The sequence below is a fragment of the Octodon degus genome, unplaced genomic scaffold (assembly GCF_000260255.1).
Source record: "Octodon degus isolate 3935 unplaced genomic scaffold, OctDeg1.0 scaffold00226, whole genome shotgun sequence".
In the NCBI taxonomy this organism is placed as follows: Eukaryota; Metazoa; Chordata; class Mammalia; order Rodentia; family Octodontidae; genus Octodon; species Octodon degus.
Genome location: NW_004524802.1, coordinates 2,055,007 through 2,076,916, shown reverse-complemented (window position 1 = coordinate 2,076,916; position 21,910 = coordinate 2,055,007). Strand labels below are relative to the sequence as shown.

Below are 21,910 nucleotides of genomic sequence, written 5' to 3'. Positions count from 1 at the left end.
CCACATGCCAGCCAGCCCCGCCCCCTGGTGGGCTGAGCTGGCCACACACACACACACACACACAAATAAATAAAATTTAAAAAAAAAAAAAAGCCCTCCCAGATCCTTTTTTTTCCCCCCCTGTACTGGGAATCAAACGCAGGCCCGAGCACTTGGAAGATAGGTGCTGTGCCACTGAGTTTTATCCCTGGCCCCGTAGCCATTATTTATTATTTATAATATGCTTATTATTATTTATAATACGCTTGTTTCTTCTCCAAGTGCTTATCAGTTTACTCCAAAAAATATGTTCAGGAGCTTATTTTCAGCACATGTATAGTCACCTGATTTTTACTCTACCAAACCATGGTTGGTACCTGTCTTAGTTGCTTTCATTACTAAGCAACTAAGAGACAAAATGCCCAGCACCAGAGTTAAAGGAGGAGAGGCTTGTGTAAGTCACAGTCTGGAGGGCTCCAGTCCGTAGTAGACTAGCGCCAGGGCACGGCCGAGGGGCGCCACAGAGGAGAAGCAGTTCATGGCAGACAGAGGCAGCGAGGGGGCAACGCTGCAGCGAGCGGCGACAGCAGCCTTGCTTCAGTCCTTCCGTTCGATCCAGGATGAGTGGCACTCACCTCACAGTGAGGCACCCTGAATCCTGCCCAGAGTTATGCCAAACCATTCAGTGGACTGACTCAGTAATCACATGCCCTTGATCCCAGCACCACACAGCCTGGATCCTGCCACCTCCAAAAAGCTGCACCTAGGACTGCTTGAAGCTTTTGGGAGATGTCTAGACACAAGCCATGAGTGTGCCACAGTTCAGTCTTTTTTTTTTTTTTTTTTTTTATTTCTTTATGTGTGTTGTGGGGATCGAACTACAGCAAACTGAGGCTGCCAGCATTGTGGAAGCAGCCACTTAAAGAACTGAGCTAGGGCTGGGCCCCCCACAGTTCAGTCTTAAAAAAGCATCCACCTTCCTGCTGATGAATATTTGAGTCTTGAGGTATTTTAAAAAACTTTTAATAAAGCTGAAGTAAACACTCTTTTAATCACATGTGACAAACATGCCTAGCAACACATACATGATGCGCACATAACATTACAAGGGAGAGCTGATGTGGTAGCTCAGTTGTAAACGCATTGTCTAGCATGTGTGAAGTCCTGGCTTCAATTCAGACAGTAGCCCCCAAAAGAAGAATGGGGGATATATATATATATATATATATATATATATATATATATATATATATAATGGAGCGAAATGTCCTCTGCCTGACGTCGTTGTAGCTGTCGCATCTGTCTTGAGTGCTGGTGGAGACACATCATGTGCTGCCCATCCCACAGCACATGGAGTTACTGTAGCATGGGACAGCACATGCTACTGGGCAGGTATTGACTACGTTACTCCTTTCATTGTTGCTTTGTTTCAGTTTTACAGTGCTGGGGATTGGACCTAGGGTCCATAGCATGGTCTGCCCCTTCTCTGGTTGCCGTTTAGAGTGTACTCCTGTTGCAAAAAAAGTACCGTCAAACAGTGTGCCGTGTCACAGCAGCTAGCACAGCCATGTCTATCCGCCTGTTGAGTGCACCATTTCCTGCGCTGGATTTAGTGAGGTGCTATTTCTGTTCCTCAGGAGCGAGGCGTCTGCTGGATATCAGCACCACCTGGGAGAGGGCAGGAGCAGGCTGTCTCCCTCGATGGAACCAGTGCACTCTGACTCTCCCACAGCAGGACAGCCCAGTGACATCTTCTCCAGGGTGGACCTTTGTGTTGTCAGAGATGACTTGTTGGGTGATTGTTTTGTTTTATTGGTGTATTGGCTACGCCCAACCCTCTTAAAATTGTTTGTTCGACACAGGATCTCGCTATCAGGCTGGCCTCCAGTACCTGGAATCACAAGTATAGGCTGCCGTGCCCGGCCGGCCGGCCGTATGCCTGCCTGTGTGGTAGTGAGGAGTGGTGGTTCTGGGGTTGGACTCAGGGCCATTGCACTAAGCCGCATCTGCAGACCTTTGATTTTTTATTTTGTGACAACGTCTTGCTAAGTCAGTAAGTTGCTCAGGGTGAGCCCAAACCTGTGATTTTTCTTCCTTAGCCTTCCAGAGTGCTAGGATTGCAGGTTTGTGCTACCGTACTCAGCCAGAAGAGTATATTTTTAAAGGATAAATCTCAGACTTGGTGGCATACACCTATAATCCCAGCACTTGGGAGGCTGAGGATTGCTGCAAGTTGGAGGCCAGCCTGAATACCACATAGTAAAGGCCAGGTCAACCAGAACTACATAGTTCAAATTAAATTAAATCAAACTACCCCGTCTCAAATTAAATAAAAAAATTCCAAGAAAAAAATATATATAAATATAAATTTTGTGCTAGGTCTCACTATACAACTCAGACTCATAGTGATTCTCCTGTTTTCAGCCTCCCCAGCCCTGAGATTACAGGTACCACCACGCCCAGACTCCAGAATTCTTAAGTTAAACAGATACATCATTTTTTCTTGCCATTCTTAAAATAGTCTTTTTTTTTAAATCTTAGGAGAAGGGTCTACAGGGTGTTCAGGGTCTTAATACTAGATCGGATTCATAGTGATCCACCTGGTTACAGCCTCCCAAGAGCTGGGATTACAGGCATGCGCCACCACACCCAGTCTCAGTTGCCATCTCAGCACGCCCTGGGATTGGGGCTAGTGTGGCTGGTACTGCTGGCCCAGGGATTGAACCTCTAGCCCCTGGCCCCTGCGCCTGCCTAAGCAGGAGCTTTAATCTGCTGAGCTATTTGGCCAGCCCTTAAAATAGATGTTTTAAAAGAGCAGTTTTAGGTTTGTAGCTATATAAAGCAGAAAGTTCAAGGCATCATTACCTACCTCAGGCACTTGTGACTGCCACCACTGCAGACAGTGTGTGCCCCGAGGGACCTGAGCAGCGCTGCGGCTGGGCACCCAGGGCCACGCCGCCTCACCAGGGACTGGCCCGCACGCGGCACACTGGGAAGCAGTGGGAGCCAAAGAGGAGCTCTGAGCTCCGCCCCGCCGTGGCTGCCTGCGCACTTCCACCTCACCCATCCGTGGTGTTCCGTGTTAGATGCTGCCTTGTCCAGAGCCGCACCCAGCTGGGTGCCCTTGCCTCTAGAGGCTTCGCGGGCTGTCTTCTCACCTGCCCTGTGCACATGAGGCTTGACAGTTTCTTTCTAGCACAGAGTGACATTCTGTTATCTGGCTGTGTCTTGACCTGCTAGCCATCTCCTCAGTAAAACACAGCTTGGTTTCTTCAGTTTTGGCAGGAGGTATAGAGCTGTTCTTATCCTCCGTGGGTGTGGGTGTGCGCGCGCGCGTGTGCGTGCGACGTTTTCGCCTGAGGAAATAGCAAGGAGCAGGAGCTGGGCTGGAGGGTGCAAGTGTTTTGTTTCCTTCACTTGTGGTGACTTGTGCGTGTACCTCGGTCTTTGTTCTTTTTTTTTCATTGTTTTTCATTGCTGTGATCCCCTCCCATCTGCTTTTCATTTTCCTTCTTTTCCACTTTTCAGGCTCATGTACTTCCTCTTGAGGTAGATCTTGTGGCATGAAGTCTCAGTAGAGGTTACTGAATTTGAGTATGATTTTTATTTGTAGTTTGTGTGTATGGAAGTGCACCAGGAGGGAGGGGTTCAGGAAGCTTCTCTGTTTGGTTTTTGAGATGGTCTCACTAGTTCAGCTTGGCCTTGAACTTATTTTCTAATAAGAGTTGGGCGCATGTGAACAAGTAATTGTTTTTGCAGTACCAGGGATTGAACTCAGGACCTTGCGCTTGCCACACAGGCATGTATTCTACTGAGCTATCTCCCCGGCCCCGAACAAGTAATTTCTATGTGTTTTTCTAGACCTTTTTAGAAGCAATGAAGGAGTCGTGTAGAGCGTTCATGCAGAGCGTTCAGTCCCACAGCCGTCCAGCCACCTCTCCTCTGGCTCTCTGGCCTCCTGCCTGCGTCTGCTGTACACATCTGCTTGCCTGTGCTGCTTCCCTTCATAAGGATAATTAAATCCTTAACACATTACTAATATTACATGAGTTGCTTTGGGCTGTGTCTAAGTGAAAATCATTTAATTGCAGATACAACCTTTGAAATATGCCTAGAAAATGTGCCCTTTGGAGACGTAATTCTTGCTGAAGTGATGTCAGTAATCCTCAGTGGTGTAGATGAGAGCACTGGAGTTTCAGCAGCGTTCCCCAGAAGAGTCGCGGCAACGGCTGGGTGAGACAGTTAGCCCGTGCCCTGCCCTCCCACGGTGCGAGCTGGCAGGCCAGAGGCGAAGGCTGGAAGAGGGCAGCTGCCTGTAGAATTTCTGTAGCAGAGGCATCTCTGTGCCGCATTCGTGGTCTGTCTCACCCCCGGACACAGCAAAAGATGCAGAACAGGCACCTTCCCAACCGTGGCAGGCTGTTGGTGCTTGAGGCCGCTGTGAGTGCACAAACGGGGCTTGCTGGCTGGCCCAGGGCACACTAGGCTGGAGAGCTGGTGGCGTGGGGAAGGAGGCCCTGCTGGCTGTGACTGTGCTATCTTTGGGAGGTGTGGGACACTAAGGACTGCTGAGGCAGGTGGCTCTGGAGAGGACAAAGGGCCCACTGGAGGATCTGTGGCTGGAAGTGACACAATTCCCATTAGAGACTCTTACCTGCCTCGTGATCTGGAGAAGTAGGCACGGGGGCTAGCCCTGTCAGTGCAAGGGCAGGAGGGGAGTTGAGGCCATCAGGCAGCAGGGCAGGAGCCTTTGAAGGAGTGTGGAGGGGGAGCCAGGACCATGTCCAGGGAGCAGGTCTGGGGGCCCCGGCCCACTGCGCAGGTGCACCATGCCGTTTTGCTCACTTGGGGGAGTAGGGGTTGTCATACCCCCCTCTGGGCAGCACCCTCAGCACTCCAGGAGCCTCCCTGGGACTTCGCCTGGCCCTCTTGTCTCGTCCCCGCTCTTGTGTGTTGTCCCTGAGGTTTGTAGCTGCAGGTTAGTGAAGAAAGCGGGTGTGTTGTTAACAAGAACCTGGAAAAGCTTCTTGTTCTAAGTCGACAGTTTTATCTGCTTCAAAATGTATAAATGTAGACCACAACGTAGGCCCTTGGATGATTTCGGTAAGGCACCTTCATGGTCCCATGTCCTGTGGTACTGTTACTGTGGCCTGGATTTAAAGGAAAAACATAAGTTGAAAGAAGAGTGACTTGAGGGTGACTGCCCAAGGTGACTTGTCACCTTGACAGGCCCAGGAGACCCCTGCACAAGAGGTGCCCTTGAGGACGCCAAGCTGGCCCGTGCTTCCTGGGAGCCGCTGGGTCTCTTCCTTGTCTGCAGTGCTCCTGGCTCTTCTCTGCTGCCCAGGTGCATGAGCTGAGCAGTTCTCCCGCCTGGACACTGGAGCCTTTGGCCCCAGAGGCCTGTAAGTTGGAGGCGCCATGTGTCTTGTCCCCATGGTAGGAACGTTGATGATGTGGGGTGACTTTTGTGTTTGTTTTTTTAAGGTGGAATTTGGAAGAGGTGTGTGTGTTGGAACTGGCAGCTGCCACTGTGGACAGCTCTGAGGAAGCGTCTCCCCGCCTGGGCTGCAGGGTAGCTTAGCTTAGCGGGTGATCGTTGGCCCCTGGGCATCCTTGCGGACAGAGGCCCTGCTTGTGTGTGCATAGAACTGCTTGCTTGAAGATTGTATACGAATGAAGAAAAACTGGTACAATGGTAAGAAGTGTATGTCTTGCTATAAATGATGAAGGAAGCAGAGCCGAGGTGGTGGCACACACCTGCAGTCTCAGCACTTAGGACCAAGACAGGAAGATTGAGACCAGCCTGGGATATGGAGGGAGACCCTGTCTCCAAGTGGACAGATGGAAACCATTAGCTGCGTCAAAGACAGACTGGCCTGTTTTTTGTTTGTAAGTTGGTATTAACGGTAAAGAAGAATTTAATATGTAGTGTATAAGATATATATGTATTTAAATTATATCAAAAGGCACAGTCAAAGTAGGTGTTAACCTAGTCACTTTCCCGTAATGGGAGCCTTCCCAGTCCTCCTGTCATACAGTTGTCCGTCAGGGTGCTGGCTTCCAAGGAGCTCTCAGGACTGCCGTGTTAGATTTTAGAGTTATGTGTTCATCTGTTCTGGGTTCATCTGTTTACTAGACTTCTTTTGACTAGAGCATGGTCTCCACTTAGGTAGGTAACTCCACCCAGGTCACCCCAGTGCCTTCCGGTTTCCATGACTTCCCACAAGGACCGACAGCTGCCATGGGGCCAGCACAGTCACTGCCTGCTCTTCGTGAGCTTCCCTTGCTTTTGCTTGGGGGTTTGATGCCCTGCTCTTCATTCTACTGTGGCCTAGGCATCACATGGCCTCGGACCCCTCGGTGTCCCACCTCAAATGTCGCCCTTCCTGTTGTCATTGCAGTGCCACTTGAGTGTCTGTGGTCCCAATGCAGGTGAAGCCTGTGGAGGTTTTGGTGTGTGAGCTTAGTGTCAGTTCCTCCAGGCAGGTAGTGGGCGTGCAGCGTGCATCTGAGGGCAGGCAGAGGAGGAGGTCGCAGCTGGAGCATGCCAGTTTCTTGGCATAGGGACTTGGCGGTACGGTGTCAGCTTTTGCTGTGCCATTTGGGCCTCTCGAGTGTTCTGCATTTTCTTCTGTGCCCCAGCCCTTGTGGCGAGCTCTCATTTACTCGCTAACTGTAGAAGGAGTGTGGAGCCCAGAACAGCCTGCAGCCTGCCCAGCTCCATCCAGCTGAGGTCCCAGCAGCACGGGTGTGGGTTCCCAGGAGTCCCTGCTTCTCAGACCTGAGCGTGGGCAAGATAGGTACAGGATAAGCCTGGATCAGCTGAATTTTCAGAAGTTAGAAATTGTGAGTAAAGAGATTTTTACATAGTGTGAAAATTACCTTTCTCACTTCTTTTCTCACTACATGCTTAGCTTTGGTCAGAATGAATGGAGCTTTATAGAGTAGCTCTGTGTTCCTGCTGGGCTAGAGGCCTCCTCACAGGCCAGACTCGCTCTGCCTTTGCCCTTGTGCCTGGGCCCTGCCCACCGGGCCCTTGGCATGCTAGCCTCACCCATTCGACTTCCTGCAGGCAGACACTGTTGGCCTTGCTGGTCCCCAAGCTTGGGGACTCCACTGCATAGCTTGCCCTCTCCCTGGTAAGAATAAGAGTCTGGTGGGGCAGGGAGAGCTTTGAAGCACGTGAGAGATAAGGCTTGTGTTGATGCTTGGGAGGTTCTTCTCTGCAAGGGCCTCTGTTTCTGGCTTGGGTCCTGCTTTAGACAGAACGGACATAAGGGTACTCACCCGTATTCTCAGCACTTAGGAGACAGGCAGGAGGACTGCAGATCTCAGCACAGCCTGGCCACCTAGCAAGACCCTGTCTCCAAATAAAAAGTAGAAAAGGACTCATTGGGAAGGCCCTGGGTACCCCCCCCCCACACACACACTCACACTCACAAATCTGTTCAGTTATCCTCTATTTTATTTAACTTTTCTGTTGATTGTGAACATGACAGTAGTTTCCCAGGTTTTTACTCTTACAAACACCACGAGAAACAGTTCTTGGTGTCCCATTTGAATGTTGCTGCTCACCTTTAAGAACTCTGTGCCAAAGAACTTTTCAGAGTGGTAAAACTGGCTTATTGCTGCTGCCAGTAAATGTATTTGCTCCCCATCTTTTTCCGTAGTGCTGGGAGTAGCTTTCTACCCTTAAGCAACCCAGTGAATATAACATTGTCATGCCCAGGAATTTTGCTCCTTTTCTTAGGTGTACTGAAAAAGCGCACACCTCCTGCTGTGTGGATCTGGCTCCATTAGCCCGCATTCCTGTGTCCTCTGCATGCGTCCGGGCACTCTGACTCTAAGCGCAGATGGTGTCATACTGTATACAGTAGCCCTTAACCCCAGTTCTTCGATGGTTAAAAACTAAGTTTGATCCATGATGATGTCCCGTCTCAGAGCTTGATTTCTGTAGCTGTGTCCAACCCTGCACATTAAGATTCTCTGTTTCCCCGCCATACGCAGCAGGGGCATGCTGGGAAGTAGCTCACTTTCCTCCTCTATCCTGCAGAGCAAGTTTCCCGGTTAGTGTATTCATAACTCTGTCCGACACTTCAGATAGCACAGGTTATTATTTGTGCAGTCACTTCTTTCTGTAGCCAAACACAGAGCTCCAGGAGAGCAGGGGCTGGACAAGGATACAGTTCAGTGGTGCCCACCTGCCTGGCAAGCGAAAGGTCTGGCTGCGAACCTGGGTGTGCACGGATCAGTGTAATACAGCGTCGTAACAAGATCTTGGGAAGATACCTAGGAGTTTCCACACTGATTTGCACAGTGGTTGTAAAGTTTATATCCTCACCGCAGTGTGGAGGCGCCACCCCCTGCTCGCAGCCTCACCAGCATGTGTTATTATTTGATTTCTTGATGGTAACTCTTCTTTTCGGGGTGAGGTGCAGTCTCAGAGTTGTGTCTCATTCTGTAGCTCAGGAAAGCCCCCAGCTACTACCCCACTGCAAGTTCCTTGCAGAAGCCAGGCTTCACATCATGGCCCAGAGCAGCATCTCTGCCTGTACGTGCGTGCGTGCGTGTGTGTCGTCCGTCCGTCTGTCTTCCTGTCTCCCTGTCTGTCTCCCCTTCCTCCCTCCTTTCTGTAGTGGAATACGGCTCACGGTTCACCTGTCAGCTAAGTGTAAGTGGGCGTGAGTGAGCATTCTGTGTCTGAGCGCAGCATTGCGTTGGAGAAGTTGAGATTCCATGCCAGGGCACCACTGTGCTCATTTTGCTTTGGGCTTTTTTTTTTTTTTTTTTTTTGAGACAGGGCCTTGCTGTGTAGTCTAGGCTGGCCTTGAACTCACAGTAGTCCTCCTGCCTGCCTTTGCCTCCCAAGTGCAGGTATTATAGGCATGCACCACCCTGCCTAGCCTGTTGTGAGAATTTTATAGGAGAAAGGTGCATGTTGTTTGGATTTGCCACAGCTGAGTGGCATTCTTTTTCTTTTAGAATTTATTTATTTATATGTGTGTGTGTGTGTGTGTGTGTGTGTGTGTGTGTGTGGCCAGCTCGGGGCTGGCTGACATGTGGTGCTGGGGGATCGAACCGCGGTACCTGTGCTTTGCTAAGTTTGTTCTAAGTAGGTGCTTTAGACCACTGAGCCATCTCACCAGCCCCTGAGTGGCATTCTTGTGACTGTGGAAGATCGCATTTGGGGTACTCTCAGTAGGTGCTGTGTATACATCCTGGGCAAATGCAGAGGATGCTCTTATTCTCTTACTAGGGGAAAACATTTCCATTTAACATTCAAAAGTGTGAAGAGGGCTGGTGAGATGGCTCAGTGGTCTAAAGCACCTACTTAGAACAAGCTTAGCAAAGCACAGGGACCACGGTTCAATCCCGCAGCACCACATGCCAGCCAGCCCCGCCCCCTGGTGGGCGGAGCTGCCCCCCATAAAGAAATTTAAAAAGTGTGAAGAATTAGCCGTGGAATGTTAGCCCTGGAAGCTTTTGGGATCCTAATAGTTCATTCTTGCGCTGTTAAGGAAACCAAGCACAGGAGAGGGGCAGAGACCGTCCTGTTCTTAGGTGCCTGTGGGAGAGAGGACACAGCCAGCCACCTGTGTGCCGGGCGTGAGTATTTGCTCTGCTCGTCTACCAGGCCACAGTGTCTACGAGACTGGGAGGAGCAAGCAGCGTGCCGTTCTGCAAGGCGGGTTTTTAGGAAACAAACCCCTGTGGTGACTAGCACTTAGGGAGAGCAGGCGCACCTCCTGCCAGGAAGGACGTGGACTTACTTGCTCTGCGAGGGAGCACGGGCGCCAGATGTAGTGCTGCGCAGCCCCGCCAGGTGGCAGAGTTGCCGCGCCTGAGAGACTTGCTTTGGCTTCCATTCATCACCGTCCCTTATTTAAGTTGTAAGAGAGGCTCCATGATATTTGAGATATGTATGTTCTATTTTGAGGTATAAGAGAAATTGCCATCATGTTTCCTCTGCATATCAGATGCTCACGCAGACGTTGTGATGATAGGATTCTGGCCAGAGCCCTGCAAGGCTAGGAGCCCTGGGCTTGGCTGCCTTCTTGGGTCTGCGCCCGTCTGCAGAGCCTGGGCAGGGCAGAGAAGCTGGGTTGCTCAGCAGTGTGGACCTGCACTCCATCCCTCACGTGCAGTCTGGGGTTCTTCCTGACGGCACTACAGACCTGTGGTCCGCAGGATGGGTATGTGAGTGGGAGCATAAGCTCAGCACAGGCAGCCACCTGCTGCTCACCCCCAGTTCGGAGCCCCATCCATGTGGCTGGAACAACGTGCAGGACTCCCCACCCATGGTCAGGGAGAGGGCTGCGGACTGGGAGGGGCTTCTGCCTTCACAGTGGTGACCTTGGCCATGCTGGCCGCGTGCGTCTCAGCTGCCAGCTGTCACTGTGTTTCAGCCTCTGGAGCTGTTCAGGGAGCTTTCTTTCTCCTTGGCTTCTGGTGGGCCTTGCTTGCTTGCTTGCTTGCTTGGGGTTTTGGTACCGTGGGTAACAAACTCCTGCCACCCCTTTTGGGCAGCAGGGACCCCTTCTGGAGTCTCTGTCCGCGTGACCGACTCTGCACCGTCCTCACCTGCGCCATCGCTGCTACACCGCCGCGTGATGCCCTCTCCCTCTCCCCTTGATTGTGTAGACTACTGCAGACAGTGCCAGGTTTGGCCTGGCCTTTCTCTCTGGCCTGCTGCTCAGCTGGGTTTCTGCGCACAGTAGGTGGTGTTCAGTAAGTGGGCTGCAGGGTTTAGACGTTCTCGTGGGGTGAGCTCGCACTCTGCCTTGGTGGTGTCGTGATTATCTGCGCCTGCCACCTGAAAAGTTGTGGAGCTGGCCACACTGCCACAGCCACAGTGCTGACGTGGCAGGCTGACGTGGCAGGCTGAGGCAGGAGCTTCGCTGGACTGCAGGGGTTTGGAGCTAGCCTGTGTAACCTGGTGAGACCTTGTCTCACGAAACTGCACCTGAGGCCTGGGGAGGTAGCTCAGCAGCCAAGTGCCCAACTGGCAAGCACAAAGCCTGGGTTTGATCCCTGGTAGCCCACGTGCCATGTTGGCCCTGCACTGTGCGGGCCACTGAAAGCAAGTGTGGAGGCATATGCCTGTATCCTGGCTCCGAGGAGGCTAACTAGGAGGAGGATCACTACTAGTTTGAGCTGTGTAGCAAGACCCTGTACCAAATGCGTAAATAAAAGATTAAAAAAAACCCTGAAACCAGAGTCTCATTTTCTCACAAAGCCGCAGCTGTGTTGTATGCGCCCATTAGCAGTAGGTTAGATGGTTCTCTGAGTCATTCAGTGAGAATTGTCACCTTGTGCAGGATCAAGTTACATGGCAGGGCAGGCATGCAGGTGGCCTGCTGATCGACCACTTTCCGGCTCACCCCCTGTGTGCCAGGCACACTCACCTCTGTAACTGGGAATGAGCTCTGTGGTCTCCAGCTGCCTGCAGGGTGCCTCTCTCCCAGGTTGGGGTGACTCTAGGGGGCAGTGTGGGGCGCTGCTTCCCAGCTGGAGACCGCACGCTGGGGAGGCCCTGTTCCCTGTGCTCGTCTTGGCCTGCACTGCCCTGGGACCTCGTCTCCTCGCTCCGTCCTCCTTCAGCATGGGTAGTCTTTGGTTTTCACTAGCGCACTGGAGCAGGTTTTGTTTTTTCAGCTTTAAAGCTTGCTTTCTCTTTACCTAAGGAAGTCTTGTGGGAGATTGCAACAGATGCACAGTGTTCATTTTCTTCCCCGTTCTGCCAGCGGCAGCTGCCACACTGCAGAGGAGCCCAGTGCAGGGTGAGATCCAGAGTCCTGTGCGCTGCTGCAGAGGAGAAGAGGTGGCTGCATGGCTGGCTTCCCAGTTGGTGATGGTCTGGTTCTGCTGGAGGAAGCTCCTATCTCCAGCCATCGAAAGCTGATTGTAGAGCTGGAGCGCATTTCATGCACAGAGTGGTCGGAGCAGGCCAGGCAGAGAGGCTGGTGTTCACAGGGCAGGGCTTGAGTGAAGGAGAGGACAGGGAGGAGCTAGAACAGGACAGCTGTTTCGTGAACCTCGGGTCATTTTGAGGTCGCTTGTGTGCAGATGAAAGCCTAGGGAATTGGTTAGCATGTCATGTGAAACTGTACAGTTTGGGAAGTTTCTCTCTGGTCCTCTGAAATTGGAGGGTCAGATAAGTGGTGGTTTTAGGAACATCAGAACAGTACAGTAAGTTGTTAAAGGTTGGCCAGGCACTGTGGGACAGACTGAAGAAACGAGGTCGGCTTGGCCCTGGGCCTGTCTTCCCCCCCGCCCCCACCTGTGCTGCCCCAGCACCGATTCTGCACGTGCTTGTCCCCCGAAGCTCTGTTGGACATCTCTGTGTCTGCCGGCAGCTCTAAGGCGGTATGCTTTACAGGTCCCAGGGGTCCCACCTTGTTTGCTTCCTCGCAACCTTTAGGCCAACCCGGGGCAAGCAGTGGTACTGTGAGGGCTGCTCCCCACGAGAAGCAGTGCTGCTCATGCTGTGGGCAGCATGCCATCCCACCCACGCTGCCACCTCGGAACCCACTGCACTCCCTGCTCTGCCTCAGCTGCTGGTGCTGCTGGAGCAGCTGCCGAAGTGCGCTTGTCGCTTGTAGTTGCCTCTCGTGAGGGAGGCTGCGTAGGCCCCAGGACCGATGTGGTAGGAGCGATGGCAGCCCCTGGGGGCCAAGAGGGCCGTGAGCACCCTTGGCTTGTGCAGGCAGATCACGCACAGGATGGGCACAGCGTGTACCTGTTGTGAGGGAAAAGCAGGAGAAGCTCAAGAAACACCTCCACCCCTCGGATCACTTTCAGCTTTCGTGTTCATTCCAAGGTCATTCAGTTTGTTTGTTTGTTTGTTTGTTTTAATTTTTTATTTATTTATTTGTGTGTGTGTGTGTGTGTGTGTGTGGCCAGCTCAGCCCACCAGGGGGCGGGGCTGGCTGGCATGTGGTGCTGGGGGATTGAACCGCAGTCTCTGTGCTTTGCTTAGCTTGTTCTAAGTAGGTGCTTTAGACCACTGAGCCATCTCACCAGCCAGTTTGTTTGTTATTTTTTGACATTCAGGTTAATAGGACAATTGCTGAAGGAACCAGCAAGATTGTATGGTTTTAAATATAAAAAAATAGTAGGTTAGTACCTTAGAATTGAAATTGACATTGAGTTACAGTGTAGATGCTGCTGTTGGAATTAAGGTTTTTCTTTTGTCTATGGAAAATGTTTTTCCCAAGGGTTAGAATGCTTGCCATAAAGCAGAGTTTGCACCAGCAGGACTACTTCTTTTTGCTCCCCTGGTTGTCAGCAGTACCCAGGAGGAAAGGGCTGGTGTGGCTGGGTCAGCTGGCTTCTGGGGGTGCAGCCCGGCCCGGAGTTCTCTGTCCACCTCTGTGTGACCTTGGACAGGGATCCCACAGAGCCTCTTGCTCCCTGTCATGGTCATCGCACCTGGAGAGAGAGTTTTGTGGGCAAGAAGAATTTCACTTTATTTCATAGAATTCTGTTACAAAAATAAGTTATTGTGTGTGTCCGCCTGCACTGTTTTCTAATTCATGAAGGGAAGCGGTACATGAGCATAAACAGCGCCGTGGGATGGAGACGAGTGGTGACGTGCAAGGGTGTCTGTCCCCTGCAGCGTGGAGCTCCTCCTGGCAGGCAGCCAGCTCTTTGCCCCGTGTCTCCTCAGTACTTGAAAGTTAGCAGATGCCCCTTGCTATTGGAGTGTCAGAGAGAGGCAAACACCACGTGTGAGGGCACCTTTGAATTCACTTAGATAGCCCAGGCTGGCCTTGAACCCCTAGCAGCTCTTCTGCCTCAGCCTCCCAAGTGCTGGGATCACAGGTGTGCGCTGCCGCCACACGCAGCAGGCATTTCTTGTGGTGTTTTACTGCCTTACATGCAGCTGGCTCAGTGTCAGAGCCTGCGCTCTGTGTGCCTGCATGACTCGGCCCGCGAGTCAAGATGTGGGGTAGTGACCTGGAGGAGGAACGGGGATGAACAAGACAGGGCAAGAGACACAAGAGACGGAGACAAGACAGGCTTTCTGATCAAGTCTCGTTTATTGAGGAAGTGAACAGGGTCTAAATAGCTGTATAGTGGAAGCAGTTGGGTGGGACTAGTTGTGGATTGGTAGTGGAGGTCCAGGAGCACAGGAAGATGTCGAGGCAAGCAGGGATTGGTGCTGCAGCACTTCTTGCCCAAATAAGGGACAATATAACAGGAGCGTTCTATCGCCCCCCACACCTGCATGCGTGTGAAGCCAGGGTTTGAGTCCCAACGCTGGAGACCAGCCAAAACCCCATAAGATAGTTTGCCTGTACTTTAACCTCAAGTGAACCCAAAAATCCAGCCCAATTTCATACTTCTTTTTAAGGTACGGTACCAAGGTAATACTTGTTTTAGAAAAGCCAACGGTTTTTGCTTGTTTTGTCTGTTAAAGGGCAGTTACAAAGTGCAAGCCCGCATCAGTCCGCTTCCTTCCAGGGGGGCGTCTGGGGGACCTCTCGGCCGCACGGTGGGGTCGATGTTCCCCGCTTTCGTCCTCGTTTGTGGGGCTGCAGCCCCTCTCGCCCTCCCAGGGCGCTCATGGCCTCTCCTCTGTCTTCCAGTGGACGAGTACATCGCCATCGCCAAGGAGAAGCACGGGTACAACATGGAGCAGGTAGGGCTGGCTTGCCTCCTGGCTTGCTCAGGGTGGGACCCTGCGCCGCGTCCAGGCCCTGTTGCCCAGCGTGAAGTGCCTCCGCAGGTCTCTGCCTCTGGGCAGGGGTGCCAGCGTGGTCAGAACGGAGCGCAGTGCGCCTCTTGGTGCTGCATTCCTCGCTTTGAACCGCTGGGTGGCGAAGGTTTAAATTAACTAAGGTTGTTTTAAAGTATTGTTTGGAACGTTGATGGGAAAACTGCAAGACTGATTTTTCTTCCAAAGTATGTTGATAATCGTATTTCGTGCTCAAGGTCTAATTACTGTTTTAAGCATATTGAGTGAGATTAGTGCCCTCCGTGGCATTGGTCTGCTGCTGCCCCCTATTAGTCCCTTGCGTTCCTCACTTATCCAGCCGTCGAGGGAGCCCAGAGTTTACACAAGTAATGCCTTCAGTTAGGTTGGCCTGGCTTTGAATTCCTTTATCCTGGTTAGTGAAGGTACTTTTAGAAAAGCCTTTGAGACTCATGTAGATCCAGAATTGTTTTAAGGAAAAAAAAAAAGGTTTATTTTTTTGAACCCTGTCCATAAACTTCACACACTGGTTTGGAAAAAAAGCATTAAAAAAAAAAAATTGTAAATTTCATTGGAAATTTTCTAAGTAATATCTGTATGGTGGCTTGGATTGCTTATGTTTTCTTCTTTTGAAAAGAAGAAAGTCTGGCCTCAGACTTGTGATCCTCATGTCTCAGCCTCCCGAGTAGCTGGGGTTAGAGATGTGCACCACTACCCCCAACTGTACCTGTATGAATCTTAAGGTTGCTGAGCTTGACCATTCTATTTTGAGATGATCATTTTTAGTTTAGAACTGTGATGTTGTAAGTTTTTGCAAGATAGTATTACTAGATTATCTCTTGGTCCTAATTTGTTCTTCAGGGGCTGGCCAGGTAGTGGACTCAAGTACCTGCTTAGGCAGCGTACAGCGGCCAGGGTTCATCTCTGGCCTGCTGTGCCGGCCCTGCCCCCAGGTGTGATTGAGGCTGGGCGTGGTGGCACGTGCCTGTAACCCCAACTCTCGGGAGGTTGTAAACAGGCGGATCACTACGAGTCTGATCTAGTAGTGAGACCCTGAACACCCTGTAGACCCTTCCCTAAAAAAGTAATTGTGAGATGTCACCAACGGAGAGGTCAGGCAGAGCTGTTTAAGGAGCTGCCTTTTTATGCAGCATTAAAACTGTACCAGTATAAACTCAGAATGGAGTGTTACAGCTTCAAGACGTGACATGTAATCCCTGTGGCAACCAAAAGAAGAGCAGTGGAGTATCCATACAAGGAGATGAGGAGGAGATGTAACTATTCCCAGTGAATAATCAACTAAACATAGACAGTAGCTCAGGAAGTGAGGTAAAAAGGAAAAAAGCCGCAAGGCTTAGGAGAAAGAAGTGACAGTTTCTTCAGTATCAACAAATACATACGTTAGCTATGGATGGGTTATATTCTTCAGTCAAAACAGAAGAGGTCAGCAGTGAGTAAAGCACATGATCCTAATGCATTCTGTGACCAAGAAACTCCTTAGACCAAGTGGAAGGCTGGAGAAGGTGATTCATCAGACAGTAAAGGAGAGGAATGGCTACGCTGAGGTCACCCAGAGTCGCCCGGAGAAAAGGGCTGCAAGAGCTAAGATCATTTGCTGCTGAAGGGAAGGGGTGTGGCAGTGCCTTTGCCGAACACTCTAGACAGTGATCTTGTGACTTAGCAAATCCTCTCCTGGATCTAGACCCAAAGAATGAAAGGAGGCGCTCAAGTGTCCAGAGGGTGGATGAGTACAGCACAGCGTATGCGTACCTGTGGATTGCTGTTTGACTTACAAAGAACCTGCCTTGCTCAGCTTGTGTGAGCCCTGCAGACTTTATAAGCCAGTCATGAGGACAAATGCTGGGTGGTTCTGCTTAGCTGAGGGATGTAGAGCCATCTGACCAAAGACCAGTAGTTGGAAACTGGCTTCCAGGGACATAGGGACAGGCCCAGGAGACCAGAGGGCAGCTAGTGTTTAATGGGCACAGAGGTTTAGTTTCCCAAGGCATAAATGGTTCCATCTAATACAGTCTGCATGTGGATGGGACTTCACAGCTTTCTTACAACGTTTGAGATGATAAACTTGGTGCGTTTCACCCCAGTGAAAATACTGGGGGCAGGCCCGCCAAATAGCCCAGCGGATTAAAGCAAATGCCTGCTTAGCCAGACGCAGGGGCTGGGAGTTGGATTCCTGTGCCTGCCAAGCCAGTCCCGCCCCTGCGGCATGCTGAGACAGCGATTGAGACTAGGTGTGGAGCATGTAATCCCAGCATTTTAGAGGCTGGAAACAGGAGGATCACTATAAGTCTGATCTGCACAGTGAGATCCTGTAGACCCTGTCCTAAAATAAAAAAGGAAAGAAAGAGGGCCCAGAGAGATAGCTCAGTAGAATAAGTGCTTGCCTAGCAAGTCCTGAGTTCAATCCCCGGTACTGCAAAAAAAGAAAAAAAAGGGGAAAAAAAAAAAAAAACTTGGGGCAAGGGGTATAGGGGAATGTTTTCCACTTAAGCAGTTTGTATGAATCAAGCAAGTATTCACTCGTCTGGATGTAAAAATCATACATGCTTTTCTTTTGCCAGTAGCACTTCAGCTCTCTGTTTGATTCAGGTATTTGGCCTAAAGTCTTGCTCCTGCACTTTTCTAGGCTCTCGGCATGCTCTTTTGGCATAAGCATAACATTGAAAAGTCACTGGCTGATCTGCCCAACTTCACCCCCTTCCCAGATGAATGGACTGTGGAAGATAAAGTCTTATTTGAGCAAGCTTTTAGTTTTCATGGGAAAACTTTTCACAGAATCCAACAAATGGTAAGAGGCCGCAGGCTTGTTTTCCATCTCTGTGTGCTCAGTGTACATGCAGAGACGGCTGTTGTCCTTGACTGAGGATATTCCTGCTTTCGCAAGCTTCCTTCAGAAAATGCAGTGCCCTGGAGCGGCTCTTCCAGCCTGGAGCTTGCTGCACCCTCCCGCCTCCACCTCATCCCGGGCAGCAAGTGCCCAGGAGGAGCCTGAGGCCATGCGCCGCTCTTATGGCCTGTGGGGGACATCTCCTTAGATTTTTCATTCTGGAAAGCTGTGTGGTGGACTGTCTGCATAAAAGCCTTCAGACAGTTGCCTGAAGTGTTAAAATGACTTTTGTAGAACAAAACCCAAAGTAGCATTATGGGCGTTTACTTGTATGAAAAACAAATTTCTCTTACTCTCACCCAGGCTTTCATTGTCCCAGTTTTAGTCAGTGAACTTCAGAAGTTTGGGAACAGATTAGAAGATGTATTTTATTAATTTTTTTTCCTTATCAGAAAAAAGGCTGTGATTTAGGACTTTCTAAATGTGCAGATGAACCTTATTGAATGTCTAAACATGTTTAATATTTAAAGATCAGCTTTAACCCTAAACGAGCTCATGTTTCATGTTCAGCTTCCTGATAAGTCTATAGCAAGTCTGGTGAAGTTTTACTACTCTTGGAAGAAGACCAGAACTAAGACCAGCGTGATGGACCGCCATGCGCGGAAGCAGAAGCGTGAGCGCGAGGAGAGGTGAGCGAGCCACCCGTGGGGGGCACACATCCACGCTTCGCCTGCCGCGCGCCCTGCACTTGGGGCTCCTGCCCTGTAAAGGTGGCCCATTTCAAGAGGAGGAGAGCGTCTCTCTTAGGTTGAGTTGTGTTTGGTGATCTAAGGTGCATTTGGCATGTGTGTACATTTGGTGTGCTACACAGCAGTGATGTTCAGTTTATGTCCAGGGCTCTTTGCAGCGATGAGACTCAGCTGGGTGGTGAATTCTAGCTGCTTGGGAGGCGGACGCAGGAGGATTGCTTGAAACCAACCTGAGCAATGTAACAAGACCTCAGTATCTAAAAGATTCAGTGAAACTGTTTTGGCAAATGTGCATACTCTTTGGCACGTAGGCTAGTGGGTCTCTTTAGGGATCAGTACTCTTACAGAATTTTGATTAAATTTTTCGTTTCCTCGTGTGTAAGCCTAGTTTATAATTTACATATTGGGTCTTGCCGAAAACTGGCCCAGTCAACTAAGCGGTGATGAGAAAGACGCAGTAACACTGGCCGTAACACTGGTCACCCTTGTGACCGGTGACAGACATGCTGATTTCCCAGGGCACAGGCGCCTGTCCCCACGGCACTCTGCCCCCGTGGCCCCCCGTACTGGCAGGAGGCCAAGCGCCCACTGCAGTCATACTCAAACTTGCTTGTAAAAGTAAGGGCAGGGGCGCTGCCCTTTACTGCAGGGCACCATGAGCCAGGACTTCCGACTGAGGGGTGGTTGGGGCTGCAAGCGCGCGCACCCCGCACCCCGCTTGCTCTGTGGCCGCTGCTGTTCCATTGGCTTTAACTGGGCAAACCGAGAGGCTGCTTGACTTTTCTAAAGTGGGGCTCTATCATGGGAAAGGTGGGTTTTGTTTTTTATTATGACACATCAATTGTGCAGACCACCAAAAAGCCTCAGGGTAGGTGGCTAAGAGTGGAAAAATGAGGTTTGGGGATGGATGTCTACTTGGGCAAGTGGTTCCAACAGAGCTTTTGGAGCTGGTGAGGTTCTCTTTTGAGTTGCAAAATGTTGTCTTTAGCGTCTGCAAACATACTAATTTCATATTATTTGCCATCAAATCAACATATTGCTTATAATGTATATGGGATAGAGTTAATCCGAATGACCTTTCAGTTTCCTGTTCTTGTCTTCCAGTGAGGATGAGCTGGAAGAGACAAATGGGAGCAACCCCATGGACATGGAGGTTGATCAGAGCAAGGAGAGCAGGAAGGAGGTATCGTCCCTACTGCTGGTTAGGCAAATGCACTTTATTGCTAGTTCCGCGAGTGAAGCCCTCCCCTCATCCCCTCACACACTGCACCTGCTCATCAAGTGCTGTCTTACAGAAAACATCATGGTAGGACTTTGCAAACACTACCAGCCTTATCGTATAGAACTTGAGGGAAAAGGGGCACTGCCAAGTGGATGCCCGCCTCATGTGAGCCTCGCCGCCTTCCTTGAGTAGGTGAGGGTGGCGCGCGTCGGGGTCACCTGGGCTCCGGCACTGTGGTGTAGAGACTTCATCTGTGGGCCACAGAGGCCGAGGGGTTCCTGTAGTCGTAAGACTCCTTCTTGTGTTCACGTGGGTGTGTTTCTGAAGTCTAGGCTGTGATCTCTGTCCTCCAAACATGAGCTTTTTAAACTTAGAAAAACAAAGGGCCTAGGTAGAGCCAGAGTGGAAGATTCTAGCAATAACAGACGCTTCCTGTAGGCAGAGTAGTAGGATGCAGCTGAGCGCAGGGGATGGCGCCGTTTACACTGTTAGCACCTGTGATCGCCGCTAACATTTGGAACGTTCCAGACACTTGTCTATGACCTGCATAAGCATGAATCTGTTCATTTTTATTTATTATTATTTATTTATTTGGTACAGGGTCTCACTGTGCAGTTCAGACTCGTAGTGATCCTCCTGTCTTAGCCTTCCCAGCACTGGAATTACAGGCATGCGCCCCCACACCCGGTCTCAGGGTTGGCACAGCATGCCCAAGGCCAGCATGGCATGTGGTACCAGGGATGAACTCAGGCCCTTGCACTCTCCAGGCAGGTGCTTAGACTGCTGAGTTATCTCCCCAGCCTCTGTTCACTTTTTTAAGATAATAAAAGGGGTTCTTACAATGTAATGGGGGGGCAGAACCAGGGATTGAACTCAGGCCCTTGCACTTACCAGGCAAGCACTTACTCTACTGAGCCATCTCCCCAGCCCCTACAATGTAATTTTTAATGTATTTTAAAGTTTACCTTGAATATATTAGGTCATTTTCCATGAATAGAAATGTGATTTTGTGTCACTGTAGTTCTTATAGAATGCAGTGTCTTAATTCAGAGGAGAAGGGTTAAACCTTAGCTTGTATACGTAGCCATATATTCATCACGTGAGTCCTCAGTTGAGCGGGCTGCTCAATGAATCTGTGGCGTGGTCATCCCCTGCCCTTGGCTGGTGTAAGCATTGCCACGTTGATGGTCACGTAGCTATTTCTGCACTGATTATTTCTGATTAGAATTAATTTCTGGAGATTTTTTGGGGGGGTGCTGGCTCTGAATGCCTTCAGGGCAGGTTTGGCTGGCTTGAGTTGTGGGGATCGAACCACAGCAACCTGAGCCTGACTGCTTTGTTGAAGCCACCACTTAAACAACCAAGCCAACAGGCAGGCCCCCAGAATTAATTTCTGGAGGGCTGGCCAAATAGCTCAGCTGATTAAAGTGCCTGCAGGCAGGCACAGGGGGCCTGGGGTTCGATTCCCAGGCCTGCTGTGGTAGCGCACGCCTGTAATCCCAGCTCTTGGGAGGCTGAAGACAGATGGATCACTGTGAGTCCCATCTACACAGTGAGACCCTGAACACCCTGTAGACCCTTCCCAAAAGTACAAAAAAAAAATGATTTCTGGAAGTTGAATTGTTGTGTCAGAGCTTTTTGTATGCATTGCTAAGGCCTCTTCTAATATCTGTCTTTATGGAGTTGGCATTCAGCCCTCCTTCCTGGGTGGTGGTCTGGCCAGTGGGTCCCTGGCACGCAGCCCTCAGGGCTGGCGGAGTTAGCGTCTGGGAGAGGAAACGGACTAGGGTTTCTAATGGGCTTTGTTTTAATGTGCTCACCTTTATTAGGCTCTTCAGTGGGCTCATTTTCCATGAATAAAACGTGATTTTGTGTCACTGTAATTCTTATATAGTGCAGTTTCTTAATTCAGAAGAGAAGGGTTAAATCTTAGTTTAAGTATAAAAAATTACACAGACACAGGTCAAAGGTAGTCCCTCCTAAGCAGCACAGTGCTGTGCAGAATGGGGTTATTGCCTATATTGCTTATGACCACTTATTTAAGAATTCAGAAATGGCTGTTACATTGCATAGTGTCTTCAGATTGGTTGTTCAGGTTACCAGATATGAGCATGCAAGATTGGTCAAAAAGGGGCTGGGGAGATAGCTCAGTTGAATAAGCGATTGCCTGGCAAGCCCAAGGGCCTGATTTCAATCCCTGGCTCTGCAAAAAAAAAAAAAAAAGATGTGGGAAGATTGGTCAAAAAAAAATTAAAAAGAAAAATTTTGAGCATTAACTGTTCCTTTTAATAGACCAGTAGAAATCAACAGTACAGTTATCCAGTGAAATATACAGCCTTAGTGGCAGCACTTCAAAAACTTAGCAGCTGTTATGCATCTTTAAATGATGGTTCTCCCCCTCCCTCCCCCTCCCC

General features: G+C 50.2%; 1 protein-coding gene across 1 annotated transcript in view; it reads left to right on the top strand.

Moving 5' to 3' along the window:
- Positions 1 to 21,910, top strand: part of Rcor1 (REST corepressor 1) — an 81,556-nt gene that overhangs the window by 49,689 nt on the left and 9,957 nt on the right. Inside the window, exons 4-7 of the mRNA XM_004645396.2 lie at positions 14,574 to 14,626; positions 17,325 to 17,486; positions 18,096 to 18,214; positions 19,379 to 19,457. Coding sequence (XP_004645453.1) covers positions 14,574 to 14,626; positions 17,325 to 17,486; positions 18,096 to 18,214; positions 19,379 to 19,457 — 413 coding nt within the window. The remainder of the gene's footprint in view (positions 1 to 14,573; positions 14,627 to 17,324; positions 17,487 to 18,095; positions 18,215 to 19,378; positions 19,458 to 21,910) is intronic.